An 18,881-nucleotide genomic window follows, 5' to 3' on the forward strand; every position below is an offset into this window, starting at 1 on the left:
ATTAATTCATTCTAACAATCTGTGTGTTTTGTTCAGTGTATTTAGAGTATTTACATTTACAATTTTGATATATTAGGGCTCAAGTCTGCCATTTTATTATTTGTTTTCTGTTTGTTTCCTCTCAATCATTTCTTTCTTTCTCTTTTCTTGCCTTCTTGTGGGATACTGAACATTGTTTAGAATTCCATTTTGATTTTTTATAGTGTTTTTGAGTATAACATTTTGTATAGTTTTCCCAGTGACTCTCTGGGTATTACACTACACATACCTAAGTTATCACAGTCTATTGATACAATTTTAGCACTTTGAGTGACGTGTAGAAACCTTACTTCCATTTAACTCCCTTTACCATCCCCATTTAAAAAATATAACTGTCTAAAATATTTCTTACACATACATTTAACACCGTATCAGACAGTGTTACAAGTTTTGCTTCAATCACCCAACATGACATAAGAAACTGATGATGAGAAGGGTAATTATTATATTTACCTCTATCTTACCCATTCCATTGTTTTTCTTTCCTTTCTGAAGCTCTAAGCCTTCTGTTATCATTTCTTTTCTGTTTGAAGAACTTCCTTTAGCCATTCTTTAAGGGTAGTTCTGCTAGTGACAAATTCTTTTAGTTTTCTTTGTCTGTGGATGTTTTTATTTCCCCTTCATTTTTTTTTTTTTGGCCATGCCGTGTGGCTTGTGGGATCCCAGTTCCCTGACCAGGGATTGAACCTGTGCCCTCAGCAGTGAAAGCACAGAGCCCTAACCACTTGACCGCCAGGGAATTCCCTCCCCTTCATACTTGAAGCATATTTTCACTAGATATACAATTCATGGTTGACAGTCCTTTCCTTTCAGCATTTGAAAAATGTGCCACTTCCTTCTGGCCTCTGTGGTTTCTGATAAAAAATCCAATGTATTCCAATTGTTTTTCCCTCATAGGCAATGTGTTATTTCTCTCTGTCTGCTTGCAAGGGTGTTTTTTTTTTTTTTTTTTTTTTTTTTGATCACTAGTTTTTAGAAGTTTAATCATGTGTGTGGTATAGATTTCTTTGGATTTATCTAATTTGGAGTTCACTCAATTTTTTGAATGTGTAGGTTTATGTCTTTTGCTAAATTTGGAAAGTTTCTTTTTTAAAATTGAAGTATAGTTGATTTTCAATGTTGTGTTAGCAAAGTGATTCAGTTTTACATACATGTATATATTTTTCAGATTCTTTTCCCTTATAGGTCATTACAGAATATTGAGTACAGTTCCCTGTGCTCTACAGTAGGTCCTTGTTGGTTATCTATTCTATAAATTTGGGAAGCTTCTGCCATAAGTTCTTCAAATATTTTTTTCAGCCTGCTGCTCTTACTCCTCTCCTTCTGGGATCCAATTCCACAAATGTTAGATTTATTTAATTTTTTTTTAATACTCCCACAGGTCCCTGAAGCTTTGTTTGTTTGTTTGTTTGTTTATTTGTTTCTTTCAGTCTACTTTCTTTTGGTTGTTCGGATTGGGTAATTTCTACTCTTCTGTCCTCTAGTTCATGGACTCTTTCTTCTGTCATATTCATTGTGTTATTGAACCCATTCATTGAGTTTTAAATGTTGGTGTATTTTTCAGTTCTATAATTTCCATTTGGTTTTTTAATAACTTGTTTCTATGCACTAAGATTTTCTATTTTTCTGCTTGTTTCAAGATAATTTGTAACTGGTTGTTGAGACATTTTTGTGGTGGCTGCTTTACAATCTCTGTCAGATAATTCCAACATCTGATTCATCTCACCGTTGGCATCTGTTGATTGTTTTTCTCTCATTTAAATTCTTGGTTTGACACGTGGTTTTCAAAATTGTAATCTAAACAGTTTGGAAATTATGTTGGGAGCCTCTGGATCCTATTGAAACATTCTATTTTAGCAGGCAGTCATCCTGCTCCTGTTCAGGTGCAGCACATCCTGGCCTACTTTTGTGGGTTGTGGTTCCAATGATAATTTAGTTTTCAGAGCCCTTGCATTTCTATTCTGGTATGTTCTGTTCACCTGTGCCACTGGAGCTTCCACTTAATTCGGCTGGTGCTGCCTGTGGGAACAGAGGAGATTCTCCAGCCTGCCTAGAACCAGTGGGTGGGGAGTGGGAGAGGTTGCACCCATGGGATGGAGGATGCTTCTGAGACCTGGTACCTCCAGGGTTCCTGCTCAATCTCCGTTGACTTCCCCATGGGAGGATAGATGGACTTCCCCTAGCTGCTGGGTGGGAGGGTGGGGAGAGACTGGGCCTGGGCTGCTTTCTGCCACTGGTTGGCCAGGAGTTGCTGGACCTGGGCAGCCTTATACTACCGGGGGTGGGGTGGGGTGGTGGGAGACTCCAGGCTGCAGTGTTTTTCCTCAATCCGAGGCCTTCAGCCAGCCTACCTTTCTTTTCCTACCAGAGGTCTATAATTTGTCTCTTGTATTATTTCCCAGTGTTTTTTTTTTTTTTTTTTTTATTTCCCAGTTTTTAAAGTTATATTTAGTTGGAGGAGCAGGAAGAGATGAGTCTACATTATCTACTCTCTGGTGTTATTTTTAATTTTTTAATTTATGTAATTATTTATTCAATGTATTTTAAAAACAGATTTAATGAGATATAATTCACATACCCTACAGTACACTCATTTAAAATGTACAATTCAAGGGACCCTGGCGGTCCAGTTTCTAGGACTCAGCGCTTTCCCCACTGTGGCCTGGGTTCAATCCCTGGTCAAGGAACTAAGATCCCACAAGCCATGTGGTGTGGCCAAAAAAAAAAAAAAAAAAAGTAAAATTCAATAGTTTTTCGTATATGCGCAGAGTTGTGCAACTCTTACCACAGTCAATTTTAGAACATTTTCATCATCCCCCAAGAAACCCCACACCCATTTGCAGTCACTCCCCATTCCCTCCCACTGCCCCAGGCCCTGGCAACCACTAATCTGCTTTCTGTATCTGGATTTTCCTATTATGGACATTTCATATAAGTGGCATCATATGATATGTGACTTTTGTCTCCTTCACTTTGCAGGACGTTTTTCAAGATTCATCCCTGTTGTAGAACATTTCAGTACTTCATTCCTTTTTATTGCCAAAAAATATTCCATTTATGAATGGACCACATTTTATATATCCATTGATCAGTCGATGGACATTTGGTTTGTTTTCACCTCTTGGCTATTATGAGCAATACTGCTATGAATGTTCATGTACAAGTTCTGTGTGGACGTGTGTTTTCCTTTCTCTTGGGCACATATCTAGGAGTGGAATTGCTGGGTCACATGGTTTGCATTTTGAGGTAGTGTTCAACTGTTTTCTGAAGCAGCTATACCATTTTTCATTCTCACCAGCAATGCAAGAAAGTTCCAATTTCTCTACATCCTCACCAATACTTGTTATTATCTGACTTTTTTTTTTTTTTTTTTGGCTGCACCACTTGCCTTGCAAGATCCTAGTTCCCTGACCAGGGATTGAACCCACACCCCAGCATTGGGAGCTTGGAGTCCTAACCACTGGACCACCAGGGAATTCCCCTGACTTTTTGATTCTAGGCATCCTAGAGGGTGTGAGGTGGTATCTCACTGTGGTTTTGATTTGCATTTCCACGATGACTAATGATGTCAGGCATCTTTTCCTGTGCTTATTGGCCATCTGTATGTCTTCTTTGGAGAAGTGTTTATTCAAGTCCTTTGCCCATTCTTTAATTTGGTTATTTTTTGGTTATCGAGTTGAGGACTTTGGCTTTTATTCTGAGAGAGATGGGGAGCCACTGGGAGATTCCAAGCACAGGCGTGATAGTATCACGTGGGTTGCTGTGCAGAGAAAAGCTACAGAGATGCCAGGGGGAAGCAGACAGACCAGTCCGGACACCTAGATAATCTAGGTGAGGGATGACAGTGATTGGCCCTGGGGTACTAACAGGAGGTGGTGACAGAGGGCTGGTTCTGGACGTGTTTTGAAGGGGGAGCTAACAGGATTTGCTTCTCACTCAGGAAGCGTGGCGTCACCATTAGCTGAGAAGGTGCATTAGTACCCTGGGAGCCGTGACAAAGCGCCACAGACCCGGCGGCTTCAACCCCAGAGGCCCCTTGTCTCCCAGTCCTGGGGGCTGGATGTCTGAGATCAAGGTGTCGGCAGGGCTGCCTCCCCCTGAAGCCTGTCGGGGAGCACCCTTCCTGCCTCTTCTGGCTCTGGTGGCTGTCACTCTTGGCGTTCCTGGGCTGGCAGCTGCGTCCCTCCAGCCTCTGCCTCTGTTTGTCACATGGCCTTCTCCCTGGAGCCTGTGTCCAAAGTTCCCTCTACTTATAGGGACACCAGCCATTGGGTCAGGGCCCACCCCAGTGAGCTCCTCTTAACCTGCTCCCCTGCAGGGACCCTATTTCCAAGTAAGGTCACGTTCACAGGCACCAGGGATTAAGATGCCAACCTATCTTTTTTGGGGGGGACACAATTCAACCCATAACAGATGGGGAAGACAACAGGGGGGCAGTTTGGGGATGGAGGCCAAGAGCTGAGCATCAGGCGTGTTAAGTTTGGGATGTCCATTAACCATCATAGCGGAGATGCTGAGGAGGCAGCGAGATGCAGGAGCTGCCAAAGCATGATTTTCAAAAGTTAAAAATATGACTCTACAGCTCTAAAGTGAGGATGTGTCCAAGATTTATTTAAATCATTAACAAGGAAACCAGCATAATGGTGAGGCTGGTTGAAAACATTGGAGAGAGGGAAGGATTTGTAGTGGCTGAAAAAAAGCTTGCTTGAGTAAGTTCACTAATTTAGATTAAAAACTGGTTAATGTTCTACAGGGCCATAAAACTGCAACCTCTTCCAACTAATCTTTTCTACAGAGATAATTTTTGTCACTTACCACTGGGCAAAGTTCATTTGCATTGCTATCAGACAAGAATCACATTACCTAGCCATCCATTTTCTACAAGTTAAAATCTACCCTTACCGTGTTATTAAAAATCATAATCAATAGTAAGTAGGCAGTAAAACAGATGCACACCCTAGAGAATCAAAAAGTACCCTTGGTGGGTCTGCTGGACCGCACTCAGCCTCCCACCGAAAGGACCCACCGCCATCCTCTTACCCATCCATGTTTTGGAACATTTTTATTAGTCCCCCCCTTGAGACGAAGGTTATTCTTCACAGAAAGCTGGTCTTATTGTGTCTGGACCTGATTCATCTACACAGGTGCTGAAAGAAGTGGCAATTAGCACGTCTGAGCCTCCTTGTTGGGCTGGTACAACTAAGCCACGTGGGGTTTCCCAAGGACCAAGGCCGCAAAATTCACTTCTGTCTGGAGATGTCATCACGAGGAATGTACGGCTGAGCCTCTAGCATGCCTGAGGTTCACATTGCTCTTGCCTGCAGCACCTGTGCCTGTAGGTGAGTTTCTCTTTTCACAAGGACCTAGGTGTCTGCCACAGTTCCTGTCTGCCTGACTACTTGTGAAGCTGAGACCTGGTACACTGTCGTTCGTGCACTGGTGTGGGTCTGTGGGCACTGGCTCAACGCAGAGGTTACGATCCTTGTTCCGAAGGTGGGTGTGTCATCCTGAATCACAGGAGACGTGCTCTCAAATATGACACCCGCTTAAGGCCGCAGCGGCACAATCATTTTGTCTAATTATATACTGGTAAAAAAGAGGACTGATTTCTATTGAACCTATGCAAATAACTAGATTTCTATTAAAATTGAATAGTCAGTAAAAACGATTTTTCCTGAATTCCGAAGTAAGAAAATACCATTTAAAAAATGTTTCATTTGTTTGCAAAAGCACAGTCTACTAAATGTAAGGTTAGAGATAGAAGAAAGAAGAATTTTATCTTACTTCTGCCAGAAAATAGAAACTTACAAAAAAGCACCAATACCCGTCTCCTTGCCTTTGTCGGGCCCAAGCTTTCAGCTGCAGTTACAGTGGGGTGGGGGTGGGAGGGCTACGGAGCCAGAGGAAGCAGGGACGTCCCCAGAGCTGAGCTTTGGGCTGATGCATCTAACTGGGCACGGGGGTGGTGGTTGATGCATCTGGGGCCAAGTGTCTGGCTGGTATAGCCTGACAGACAATGGGGCTGGAGCTACCAGGTGAAAGCATAGAGGCTTCTCACTGTTGAGTTATAAACATAGAAAGGGGGAAGGACAGAATGAGATCTGTCATGTTAGAACTGAAGCTATCAGTATGAGCTCAAGACTTGTTTATAGATATCGGAAAAGATACAGGTGTGTGTTTGTGTGTGCACATACTTACACACTCCGAGCTCTCTCTGCTGAGTGCAAATGGAATCACACTTTGTATCATCGTTATGACATTATATTTCTCCTGTTCAGCGTCACGTGTCTGAGATTCAGCCACGTGGATCCAAGTGGTGCAATTCACTCATTTCAATCACTGCACGCTAGTCCATTGTGTAGACGTATCTCACTTCATTCATTTTATTGTCCACATACATTTAAGGGTTCCCCCCCCAGTATTTTTGCTATTAAAGACAGCGCTGCTTTGAAAGTTGACAGGTCTCCTGATGGGTCAGTGCAGGTTTCTCTGGCATGCAGCGAGGCAGAGGATGTACCTAGGAATGTATGTTGGCTTAACCCTAGAGCTGGGAACAGGTGTGCACATCGAGGCAGCTTGCATTTTCCCAAACGGCCACAGCCACTTCTCCCTGCCACGTGCTCCTCTTAAAATGTGACTCTGACACTTCTTTCCACAGGAACTAGGGGTTGTTGTCCCCCTATCTCCTGAATCTGGACAGGTTTGTGCACAAGTGATGCTACATGATGTCTGAGGCTATGATATGAAAAGTGATACTGGGTCCACCTGGTTCTCTTGGGACTCTTGCTCTTGGAACCTGGCCACCCTCCCTCGAGGACGTCCCCCAGGCCCTTAGCCCACAGCCTGAACCAGCTTGCCAGCCACATGGGTGCACCATCTTGGATGTGGCCTGTCCAGCCCCCAGTGGAGATGCCCAGCGGTTGCAGCGTGGAGTAGACCAGCTGTGCTGCTGAATCTTCCCCAAATAGCAGATCCATGAGTGAAAGAAGCGATTGTTGTGGTTTCGAGCTACAAAGTTTGGGGGGTGGTTTGTTATGCAGCAACAGCTAACTGATGCACACACCCGATTTCTTTGGAGAATGCCATATTGTTTACAAGATAACTGTACGACCTGATGCTCTGGGCCAGCAGGGTATGCGTCCAACTTTAACGGTTGTGCTCATTCAGTGTGGTTTTAGTTTGCATTTCCAAAACTGCTAGTGAGGTTATTGGCCCTTTCCATGTTCTTCTCTGCAAGGAGACTGATTACAGGATTGGTCCATCATTCTTTTGGCTTGTTTGTCTTTTTCTAATGGATTTGGAAGGGTTCTTTATATATTCTGGATACTAATCATTTGCAAGGTGTATGTTTTGCAAATACTTTCTAGCTTTTAGTTCTTCATTCTCTTTATGGTCTTCTGAGGAACATAAGTTGTATGACACATACTTTCCATCCACATTTTTAGGTGTGTTTCTCGTAAACAGTATTTAACAGTATTTACATTCTAATTAGAGAGTCTCTGTCTTTATTTATTTATTTATTTATTTATTTATTTATGGCTGTGTTGGGTCTTCGTTTCTGTGCGAGGGCTTTCTCTAGTTGTGGCAAGTGGGGGCCACTCTTCATCGCGGTGCGCGGGCCTCTCATTATCGCGGCCTCTCTTGTTGCGGAGCACAGGCTCCAGACGCGCAGGCTCAGTAATTGTGGCTCACGGGCCTAGTTGCTCCGCGGCATGTGGGATCTTCCCAGACCAGGGCTCAAACCCGTGTCCCCTGCATTGGCAGGTGGATTCTTAACCACTGCGCCACCAGGGAAGCCCGTCTGTCTTTTAATAGATGAATTTTTAATTCCATCATGTCTCTGATTACTCAAACGTTTGAATTTACTCCTGTCACCTCGTGCTGTGTTCTTCATTTATCATGTATTTATCTTTCTCTCTTTTCTGCTTTTTGTTGGCACTGTCAATTTTTCTTCATTTCAGTTTTCTCCCAGCTGTTTTGAAATCTGTAAATTCTGTTTCCATTTTTCTCATGGAAACTTGGGTATTTCAGACTTTTTTCCTATCGATTCTCAAATCCTCTAGCTATACAAGAACTTCCGTGTGCTTTTCCTTCCTGCTCCTCCCTCCCCTTGCCATATGCCATGTTGAGCTCATGCGGGATTTTCTCTCAAGTTGTTATTTGACTTTCTTTGAGCAGTCTAAGCTAGTTTCTTTGTTGGCGTCCAGGTCTTTCTCTTGGGTTCACTTCTCATTTGGCTTGGGGCATGTCTTTCAGGCCTTTTTGAGACTTAGTGTGTAGATGTTTTCAGTTTGTGAAGACACCTTTATTTTGCTGTCTCACTTGAATGCTAGTTTCACTGTGTATGGAATTGTAGGTTAAATTCTTTTAGGATGGGCTTCCCTGGCGGCCCAGTGGTTAAGAATCCACCTGCCAATGCAGGGGACATGGGTTCGAGCCCTGGTCTGGGAAGATCCCACATGCTGCAGAGCAACTAAGCCCGTGCGCCACAACTACTGAGCCTGCACTCTAGAGCCCGCAAGCCACAACTACTGAGTCCACGTGCCACAACTACTGAAGCCTGCGCGCCTAGAGCCCGTGCTCCACAACAAGAGAAGTCACTGCAATGAGAAGCCCGCGCACCGCAACGAAGAGTAGCCCCGCTCACCGCAACTAGAGAAAGCCAGCGCAGCAATGAAGACCCAACACAGCCAAAAAAAAAAAAATTCTCTTAGGATTTTGACAGTTTCACCCCTTTGCCAACTGACAATCAGGTTCAGTCTGATTAAAGAAGATCCTTCCTCTCTAAAGGGTTTTTTAAAAATAACTTTATTCTTCTTTCCAATTTAATTTTTTTAAATTAAAAAAAATTTATTCATTTATTTGGCTGCACCAGGTCTTAGTTGCAGCGTGTAGGATCTTGTTTTTTTTTTCCAGTTGTGGCATGCATGTGGGATTAAACCCTGGCCCCCTGCATGGCAGCGCAGAGTCTTACCCACTGGACCACCAGAGAAGTCCCTCTCTGACGGTTTTTAAGCTAGTCTCTTCATCCTTGGAATTCCAGAAGGCCACTATGACATGCCTTCACTCCTCCTGGGCGTCACTTCGGTTGGTGGAGAAGCCATCCTCTCTGCCTCTCTCCTGTTTCCTGTCTCTCTTCTTTCACAAGACGGCCTCCAGCTTCCTGGTTTGCATCTGCCTTGCCCGGGGTGGAGAAGGGTGCAGGCCCCGTGTGCTTGCTCTCCACTGACACAGATAGCACACATCTGGAAGAGCAGAGACATACTTGCGGCTCCTGCATCTGGTGCAGACATGGTCGGGGCCCACTGCTGGGCCTGCCTCACCTTGGCCCAAGGATGTGTCTGGAGGTGGGACCTTGCTCAGGAACTTGACCACTGGGTGACCTTGACTGGGTGACCCTTCAAGCCTTCACTTTTCAACTTGTACACTGGATGCACTGGGGCACAAGTTCTGGTCAGCAAAGGGCCCCCAGCTAGGACACTTGGGTGGACATGGCCAGCCTGCTCTCGATAGGGCGTTTGCTGGAAGAGCCTAAGCGGCGGAGCCCGCCCTGCCTGCCCATGGGGGTAAGGTCTCACCAGCTCAGAAGGACGCAGCCTCTGCCTGGGGGGCATGTTCCTTCTCCTACTGAGGGGCCTCCCCTGGCTGTCAGGGAGGGGGGCACCTGCTGCTCCTTTTCCCCAGGGCTGGGCTCCTTCATGGCCACTGCACTAACCTCAAATCCTCAAGGAAACCAAGAAAACATCTAGGCTTCTCCCTCCTCCCAAAGCACTTCGGGACTAATCTCGGGATGAAAACTGTCATTAAACCTCTGAATTTTGGCGTTGAAGCAGAGGCCACAGTGGAAGCAGCCAGTGGCAGCGACCAAGACTCAGGTCTCTGAACTACTGCTGCGCAGGGGCCCTTTCTGTTTTACCTGGAGCCCAAGAGGGTGGTCCGGACCTAACGGCCCCATCCTAGGCCTGTAAATCCTGAAGGAGGAGTGCCAGCTGGGCCGCCCTGCAGCCCCCATTCCCCAGTGCTCCCCGCTGCTTCCCCCACCCCTACCAGCACCCGCTTCCTCTCCACCAGCGCCTGATCCTGCCCAGCACGGGCCCTGCAGGCTCCCCCCAACCCCCTGCCTGGCCCGACCCCATGGGGCGCCCACTCGGGTCTCCACCACGCTGTGGTCTGGGCTCCCCTTGCCCCACGCCCGGCACTCCCCCAGGTCCCCCCAACACTCAGCCGGGCCTGCCCCATCCAGTGCCCCCTTCTCCCGCTCTGGCCCCCACCTCTTCATCCCCTCCCCACGGGCCTCCCCTCCGGCCCCTCCCCCGCCCGGCACCCCTTCAGATGCCTCCAGACCTGGTGTGCGGCACCCCTCCCCCAAATCCCGCGCCCCCTCAGGCGCGCCCCAGCCCCTCTGCCCAGCGCCCGCTGCCCTTTCCCTTGAACGCCGCGCCCCCTCAGGCCTCCAAGCCCCGTGTCCGGCGCCCCCTTAGATGACCCCCCAGCCCCGGTGCCGGCGACCCCATCGCCCGCCCGGTGCCCCCCTCCCTTGAACCCCGCGCCCCCTCCGATGATCCCCCAGCCCCGGGGTCCGGCGCCCCATCGCCCGGCCGGTGGCCCCTCTGCCCGGCCGCCCCTCCCCCCAGGCTCTCCCCCCTCCCCTCCGCTCCCCTCCCCTCCCCTCCGCTCCCCTCCCCTCCCCTCCGCTCCCGTCCCCTCCGCTCCCGTCCCCTCCCCCCCCGGCGGCGGCCGCGCGTCATGGCGGCGGCGGGCGGGGCGCGTCTCGCACGCAGCGCGCCGGGCGGAGCGCTCGCCGCATTGTTTGCTTCGCTGGGGAGCAAGGGAGCCGGCCCGGGTGTCCGAGCAGCCCCGCGCCAGCGCCCCGTCGCCGTCGCCGTCGCCGTCGCCGCCGCCGCCCGCCGGCCGGGCCCCCGCGCCGGGCCTCCGTCCGGCCCCGCCGCCCGTGCGAGCCGCCGCCCGAGAGCCTGCGGCCGCCGAGCCGGGCCGGGCCGCCGCCGCCAGGAGCCCGCGCCCAGAGCGGCGGCGGGCCGGGCCTGCGCGGCCGTTGGCGGAGGAGCCGCGGGCGCCATTAGCGCCGCCTCGGCCGCGCCGGCCCCCGCGCCCGCCGCCCGGCTCCCGCGGCCGCGGCCCCGAAGGTGAGTGCGCCGGACGGGCCGGGGCCGGGGCCGCCGCCTCGCCCGCCGCCTCGCCCGCCTCTCCCGCGGGCCGCCGCCGCCGGCCTCTCGGTGCTGGTGCCGCCGCCATGTTTGGCGGCCGCCGCGGCGGCGCATTGTCCGCGGGCGGCAGGGCCGAGGGAGGCCGCGGTGTCAGGGCGGCGGCGGGGAGGCCGGGGGGCCGGAAAGGAGAGAGGCCGGCCGACGGGGAGGCCGGGCTGTCGAGGCGGGGAGGCCGGGCCGGGAGGCTGGAAGGCCGGGCCGGGCGGCCGGGTCGGGTGGGGAGGCTGGGCGGCCGGGAAGGAGGGAGGCTGGGCGGCCGGGAAGGAGGGAGGCCGGCCGGTGGGGAGGCCTGGAGGCCGGGCCGGGAGGCTGGAAGGCCGGGGAGGGAGGCCGGACCGGGAGGCAGGGCGGCCGGGGAGGCCGACAGGGAGGGAGGCTAGGCTGGCGGGCGGGAAGCCGGACGGGGAGGGAGGCCGGGCTGTCTGGGCGCTGGGGCCCGTCCCGCCCGCTGCGCCTTCCGCCCGGCCGCCCGGCGAGACGGGAGCGGGCCGGGGTCTCGGGTCCGCGGGCCGAGCGTTTGCCCGAGGGTCGCGTTATGTAACGGACGCGCTGGGCACGTTGAGCCCGGACGGGAAACTCCCTGTTTCAGGGCCGCGCTGGAAAGACTCGAGGGGCGCGCGGACCCGGGCCGCCGCCCCCTCCGCCCCCCCTCCCGCGCTGAGAGCCGGTGGTGGACCCAGCGGCCTCCGGGGCCCTTTGGAAGAAGTAACTTGATTGAGGTGTAATTTACGGAGGACGCGCGCGCTGCGGGTGCGCAGTGGAGTTTTGACGAAAGGCCGCGCCCCCGTGGAGAAGGCGCCCACCGCCCGCGAAGGGTCGTGGGTGGAGGGCGCTGCGTGCACTCACCTGCGGGCCGGGAGCTGCCTGCTGTCCCGTTCCTGCACGAGGGTGTAAGTGGCTTGTCCAAAGCCAGGCGGGAAAGGCACTGATTTGAGAAGGTGAGCCGGCCCTGGGTGCCGACTGCCTCTCTTGTGGCCACATGGCTTTTCAAGGTGCATTTATCAGAAGGGTCAGGAGAGGCTGCTGATGGCCTCCTCGTTGGAACGCTTGGGCCAAGTGTGGATGGAGCCCGAGGGCCAGAGATCGGGAAATGATGGGCGGGTGAGGTGGTCTGCAGAGTGACCAGCGCCTTCTTTCCCTGTCACCATCTAGCTTTCAAATTGCGGAGCTGCCATGGCCATTAAGTGCTGTGCTTCGGGTACTAAGTGTCCAGAGCTTCAGTGCCCTTCAGGAGAGTGTGGGTTTTGAAGGGCCGATTTTGGTTAGCGCTGTTGGTTCTCTGCTTTCGAGGAGAAAATTACACGTTCGCTTTGCATCTGCTGAGTAACCAACTGTCCCTTCTGCCCCACCCCAGTAAGGACCCCTGAAGCTGTGCGCTGTGCCCTGGCGCACCGGCGTCCCCTCCGTGCAGGCTGTGGTGCTGACCGTGGGGGGGGCCGTGCCCCTCTCCCCCAGAAGGGATGGCGGGGCCAGGGCTAGCTGGGCAGCGGCTTGGCTGACTGCACAACAGGAGTCCAGGGCTGCGTGGGCCTCTGGAGACCCCTGAGATGCAGGTGAGCGACGGGTTGGCTGCTCATGCTGTTTTCCGTGCTCCTCTTTGTAGGGGATTCCTGTCCAATTTCACGTAAAACGTGGATTTCTGTTTGGCAAACGAGAAAACCACAATCTGAAGGGTCTGTCTTAAAAAGTGCATTTAGGGTCTGCTGGGATTTCCGCTCAGGTTTGAAAAAGCGAAGTCTGGAGACCAGGAGGGTCGCTGTGCGGGGGCGCCCCGTGCCGGCTCCTCGGGGTCACGTCCAGCGGTGGGCCTTGGGTTCCACCTTGGGATGTTGTCAGCCAGTCTCTTAAATATCACTCTGCTTCCTGTCAGTAAAATGTGGTCGTTTGGAGGGAGGAGGGGTCCTTGTCATCAGTTCCTAAGGTGCCACCCTGCTTGGCAGGCAGTGGTCCAGGATCAGGAGTCATCACACGAGTGAGACCGGTAGTAGACTCGGTCGGTGACAGACGGCAGACGTTTGAAAAGAGCAAATCCTCATAAGTCTCTGTGGCCCAAATTTCGGGCGCCTGAGCCTGTGCTGGCACCTGAGAACGGGGGGGCTGGGGGAGCCTCTGCGGGCGGCGTGGGGGTCTTAGGGTGGTCCTTGCTGTGGCAGGAGGCGGGCCCGGCACCGTGGTCAAGCCAGCAGCTGAGAAGTGCTCCGAGGGGCAGGGCAGGTGGCTGGCCCATGGGGGGTTTCGTGGTGGCCACTCCTGAGGCCCTGCAGAGGCTGGGTGGAGGCCTCCCAGGGGTGAAGCCTGCCCCCAGGCCAGTACGGGGCTTCCCCCTTGAGCCCTGGTGTGGTTGGTGGCCCCGTGCCTCAACACGGTTGTGGAGGACGCGTTCGTCGAGAGGATGGACGGGGCTGTGGTCAGGCTGCTGAGGCTTCAGGGCTCCCTAGGGGTGCTGATGGGACTGCCACTTTGGGGCTCAGGGCTCTCTCCTGGGCAGCAGTAGGAGGGGGAGCCAGGGGCCAGAGCCTGCTGGGGTCCAGCCCTGTGTGTGCGCTGTCCTGGGCTCAGGGCTGCGACCCCTACTTGTGAGAGATGTGGCAGTCGGCTTGGTGACCTGTGGATCCAAGAAGGTGACCGGCGAACAGTGGGCGTCAGCATCCTGGAAGGACTTGTCATCGCGTGTGCCTCTGGGAGCCCCTCTTCACCGCCTGCCCTCTCCTCTGGTCCCGGGAGTCTCTGGGGAGGGGCAGCCTGGTGGCAACGGGCTGTTGAAGGTTGTTGAGATACCACTGTGAGTCCGGGGACGAGTGATTTTGGAAACCTCAGAGATAGGTTTGCCGGGAGTTTTGTTTCGATTTAGCACGAGGTGGTCAGGTCTGCCCAAGCGTACCTGGTGGCTTTCGCCTCCCGCGTCCTCTGTGTGGAGTTAACGTGTCCTCTGCGTCCGTTTCAGGGAGTCAGTACCAAATGAGGAGGAAAGGCCGAGGTCATCGCGCTGCAGCGAGGCACCCTTCCTCCCCCGGCAGCACTAAGCACTCCCCCACGCGAGAGACGCTGACCTACGCGCAAGCGCAGAGGATGGTGGAGATCGAGATCGAGGGCCGCCTGCACAGGATCAGCATCTTCGACCCTCTGGAGATCATATTAGAAGATGACCTCACTGCTCAGGAGATGAGCGAGTGCAACAGCAACAAAGAGAACAGCGAGAGGCCGCCCGTGTGCTTAAGAACTAAGCGGCACAAGAACAACAGGGTCAAGAAGAAAAATGAAGCCCCGCCCGGCGCCCACGGCGCCCCCGCCTCGGCCGGCACGCTCCCCGAGCCCACAGTGCGCGTGGTGGAGTACAGCCCCCCGGCGGCGCCCCGGCGGCCGCCCGCGTACTACAAGTTCGTGGAGAAGTCGGCCGCGGAGCTGGACCACGAGGTGGAGTACGACATGGACGAGGAGGACTACGCCTGGCTGGAGATCGTCAACGAGAGGCGCAGGGGCGACTGCGTGGCCGCCGTGTCGCAGAGCGTGTTCGAGTTCCTGATGGACCGCTTCGAGAAGGCGTCGCACTGCGAGAAGCAGAAGCAGGGCGGGCAGCAGTGCCTGATCGACGAGGACGCCGTGTGCTGCGTGTGCATGGACGGCGAGTGCCAGAACAGCAACGCCATCCTCTTCTGCGACATGTGCAACCTGGCGGTGCACCAGGAGTGCTACGGCGTGCCCTACATCCCTGAGGGCCAGTGGCTCTGCCGCCACTGCCTGCAGTCCCGGGCCCGGCCGGCGGACTGCGTGCTCTGCCCCAACAAGGGCGGCGCCTTCAAGAAGACGGACGATGACCGCTGGGGCCACGTGGTGTGCGCCCTGTGGATCCCCGAGGTTGGCTTCGCCAACACCGTGTTCATCGAGCCCATCGACGGCGTGCGGAACATCCCCCCCGCCCGCTGGAAGCTGACGTGCTACCTCTGCAAGCAGAAGGGCGTGGGCGCCTGCATCCAGTGCCACAAGGCCAACTGCTACACCGCCTTCCACGTGACGTGCGCCCAGCGGGCCGGCCTCTACATGAAGATGGAGCCCGTGAAGGAGCTGGCCGGCGGTGCTGCCACCTTCTCCGTCAGGAAGACTGCGTACTGTGACGTCCACACGCCCCCGGGCTGCACCCGGAGGCCCCTGAACATTTACGGGGACGTCGAGGTGAAGAACGGCGTCTGCCGGAAGGAGAGCTCAGCCAAAACGGTCAGGTCCACGTCCAAGGTCAGGAAGAAAGCGAAGAAGGCCAAGAAGACGCTCCGGGAGCCCTGTGCGGCCCTGCCGCCTGTGTGTGCGCCCTACATTCCCCCTCAGAGGTAAGCGTGGCGGGCCCGGGCCTGCTGGGAGGGCGCGCAGGGTCTGACCGCGTGCTGTCTGTGCGGCCCCGACGGTCCTCTCCAAGGTGGCCTCCTTCAGTCTCCGCTTCACGGGAGCATGGATGTTGCAAAAGACTTGAGTCTGTGAGACGGGCAAGTGTGTCTGGTTTCCTCGATGCCCGCGCGGGCCCGCGGCCACACTGACTGCAGGCGCCCCAGTCTGGGGCCCCGCGGCGCCCCAGGAGTTGTTGTCATCTTTGACGCAATAGAACACCGTTCCTCACCCTGCTCCCTCCCCCAGATTCGGGAATCTTGTGGGATATTTAAATTTGTTGGAAACTTAAGCCGTGTGGCTGGGTAAGGCTGACCCCGGGGCAGAGATCAGAGCGGGGCTGACAGGAGCCGCGAGGCGGGAGGTGCTGGCCTCCTTCCTGTCGTGGGACAGGCTTTCTGGTTCTCCTGACTGTTTCTCTCGTGGTGTCAGCATTGCCTGTTCAGTGTTGGGTTCTTTGCCTGGAGCCGTCCACGGTGGTGGGGTCGGGACTGCGCTGGCCAGCCCCATCCCTGGACTCGTTTCCTCCTCTGCTTGTTCTTCTTGGTACTGACTTGTTCTTTTTATTTTGTTGTATTTAAGAGCGCTCTTGTTTGGAATACGAGGTAAGTGGCTTGATGAATTTCTCACCAGGTGTGGTTTGGGAAAGACTCAAACACTTGCTTGAGCTTTGAGGAAGTAAAGCCCTGTATGATAGGGCACGGGTCTTTAGAATAGTCTGGTTAAGAAAATAAAGCATCAGGCTGATGAAAGGAAGACGTAAGTGGGTGTCTGCTCCCGAGAGCAGTTTTGGGATGTTGTCAGGTCGTAAGATGTGGTGGGAACTGCTACTAAAGAAATGTGGCCTTTTTTCCAGAATGAAATTTTTTTGTTTTTACAGAACAGTACCTGTGTTACAGAATCAGTAAATTCAAAGTGAATACAAAGTGCTTATTATCCCTCTTATCCAGAGAAGGCTTCTGTTAAAATCAAGGTGTCTGTTTGCAAATAAGGCAGTCTCACTTTTAAAAGACAGTTTCACTTGGATTTCTACCTGTAGGTCAAAAAGTATAGGATTTGTATCAAGAGCATCTATTTAAGAGCCCGAAATTTTCAGCTTTACTGAAATTGAAGTAAATGAAACAAAAAATGTGATCTAATAAATTGAAAACCCAGAAGTCTGAGGTGCTGCCTTGTGTGTCCAGCCCCGCCTGGTTCCCTGCCCCAGGGTCTGCCAGCCCGTCCGCAGGAGAAAGCATTTGCGGTTGGGAAACGTGGGCACCTGGGGTCTGAGATGACCCGGTCTGGTGGAGAGGAGGACTTGCTTTGGAGGAAACACTGCAGCTCAGGTGACGGTGCTGCTGGGCCATGCTCCGTCTTGTCCTTTCCTAATTTAGGAACAAACTGTTACTTCGGTTCGGAGCAGACGTACACGACGCGCCTGGATGAGTGCTCGCGGCCACAGGCTTTGCTGTCAGTGTTGCCCAGAGTTTCCGGGAGATCCTGACGTCAGACCACCCTGTGGGGTGTCGGGGCAGGTGCTGGGAGGCCCAGGCTCACAGCCACTGCTCTTGTCCCGAAGCTGTGGCCTGAGCTGCGGCTGGGCTGGTGGTCCCGTTCTTAGGACCCAGGCACAGTGGCGTGTAGATGGGAGTAAAGCTGGGTGCTCTCCACGGCCTTTGGCTCAGGACCCGTCTAGAGCTGCCACCAGGGTGGCGGGCGTTCTGAGCGAGCTTGGGAGCCGGCCCGGGGCAGGGGGGGCTGGAAGAGGGGCTTTGGAGATCTAAGAAGAGGAGGATTCCCCTTATTCCCTGCAGAGAGGAAGGAGGGTTGGCTGTGAGAAGGCTGGGGGTGTGTGGCAGGAGCTGTAAGCGCTTTTGTAGTTTGAGTGGTTTACAAGTTTTCAAGTAAGAAAAATAACTCAGGCCAACTAATTTTGAGATCATAGTCTGTTCTCAACAAGAGGGAGATGGTTGGTTTAATTTGTTTTATCGTTTAGTGTTTCTGAGCTACAAAGATTGCTTTTCTCGCCTCTCAGCAGTAGACTCCGGAACACAGATGTGGGTGTTCTGAGGCTTCGCCCACCTGCTGGAGGACTCGAGCCTGTGGTCAGGCCGGCTGCCCGGGGCCAGGAGTGGCGCGGGCACGTTGATGGGATGCTGTGCTCTGCCCTGGGTGGGTGGGTTGGGTCTGGCGGGGTCCTCGAGGCCACTGGACCCGGAGCCTTTGGCGAGGAGAGCCGCCCCTGAGCGGCTGTCCCGGTGGCGCGGAGCTGTGCCCGCCTGTCTGTGCCTCCCCTCCTGCACCTGTTCTCCAGTCAGAATGATTCTTTTCCCAGCCCAGAAGCAACACGTTTAAAGTTGGGAAGATACGAAAAGTCAGGGCTAAAGAAGAGAGGACAGGCCTGTGTTCTCCCTTTTCTGGCCTGTGCTCGTGCTGCTCTGTTTCTGTCAAGCGTTGCCGTTTCCTCGAGTAGCCACTCCTCTGATCGGATCCTCTCTGCTTCTTCGTCCATTTCATCTGCTTCGTGGGGGGAAGGGGGGGGCCCGTGGAGGCGGGCATCGGGGAGGGGCCAGGCCAGGTGAAGGGACTCGTGGAGTTGGAGCCTCCTGGGTCCCTTGGGGTAACTAACCTGGTCACTCTGCTCTCTGGTTGCGCTCTGGGTGTCCCAGAGTATCTGGGGAGGAGGGGCCTCGCGGGAGGAGCGTCCGGCCTGGCCTGGCCGGTCCTCGTTGACGTGCGGGTTCCTGCCTATTGAGCTGTTACCGGAGTGCGTGGTGAGGGTGGCGCAGCCGCGTCACGGCTCTGTCCCCGTGAGGGCGCCGCTGGGGCGCCAGGTGAGGACGGCTGGAGAGCGGCTGCTTGGGAGCCATTGGGCAGACAAGTTGAATGCCTGTTGAACGGAACAGCCAGAAGTTTGCACTTGAGTTTTGTATGTCTCTTTTCATGTTTCTGGCAGTTAAGTTTATTACGTTTTATGGAAGTTCTCACGGGTCGTGGCCTGGGGAAATGGGGGAAGCCTTTCAGCCCCTGCAGGTGGGAGCCTGGCTCTGGGCGCTCTGTGCACGTGGGCGCCACCTCTGCTCCGTGGGCACCACCTCTGCTCTGTGGGCGCCGCCGGGCAGCCCTCCCGCCCGCCTGCCCGGGTCCTTGGGGAAGGGCTGTTTAAGGAGCGACTCCTGGAGAGAAGCCTTACAGACCCAGCCAGAAGTCAGAAGTGCGGGTCGTGAAACGCACACGGTGTGGAGAAGCCGGGCCGCGTGT

General features: G+C 53.9%; 1 protein-coding gene across 7 annotated transcripts in view; it reads left to right on the plus strand.

Moving 5' to 3' along the window:
- Positions 1 to 11,134: 11,134 nt before the first annotated feature.
- Positions 11,135 to 18,881, plus strand: part of BRD1 (bromodomain containing 1) — a 34,445-nt gene continuing 26,698 nt past the window's right edge. For 6 of the 7 annotated variants that reach the window (XR_009702644.1, XR_009702645.1, XM_061206298.1 and 3 more), the window contains exons 1-2: positions 11,135 to 11,183; positions 14,209 to 15,586. Coding sequence is in view for 5 of the 7 variants with exons in the window: in XM_061206298.1 (XP_061062281.1) it covers positions 14,223 to 15,586 (1,364 nt within the window). In the remaining 2 variants the exon portion in view is untranslated. Of the gene's footprint in view, positions 11,184 to 12,798; positions 12,818 to 14,208; positions 15,587 to 18,881 lie in introns of those variants that run through there. The other variant, XM_061206299.1, reaches the window with a different exon arrangement.

This window comes from Eubalaena glacialis, chromosome 11 (assembly GCF_028564815.1).
Source record: "Eubalaena glacialis isolate mEubGla1 chromosome 11, mEubGla1.1.hap2.+ XY, whole genome shotgun sequence".
NCBI classification, from domain to species: Eukaryota; Metazoa; Chordata; class Mammalia; order Artiodactyla; family Balaenidae; genus Eubalaena; species Eubalaena glacialis.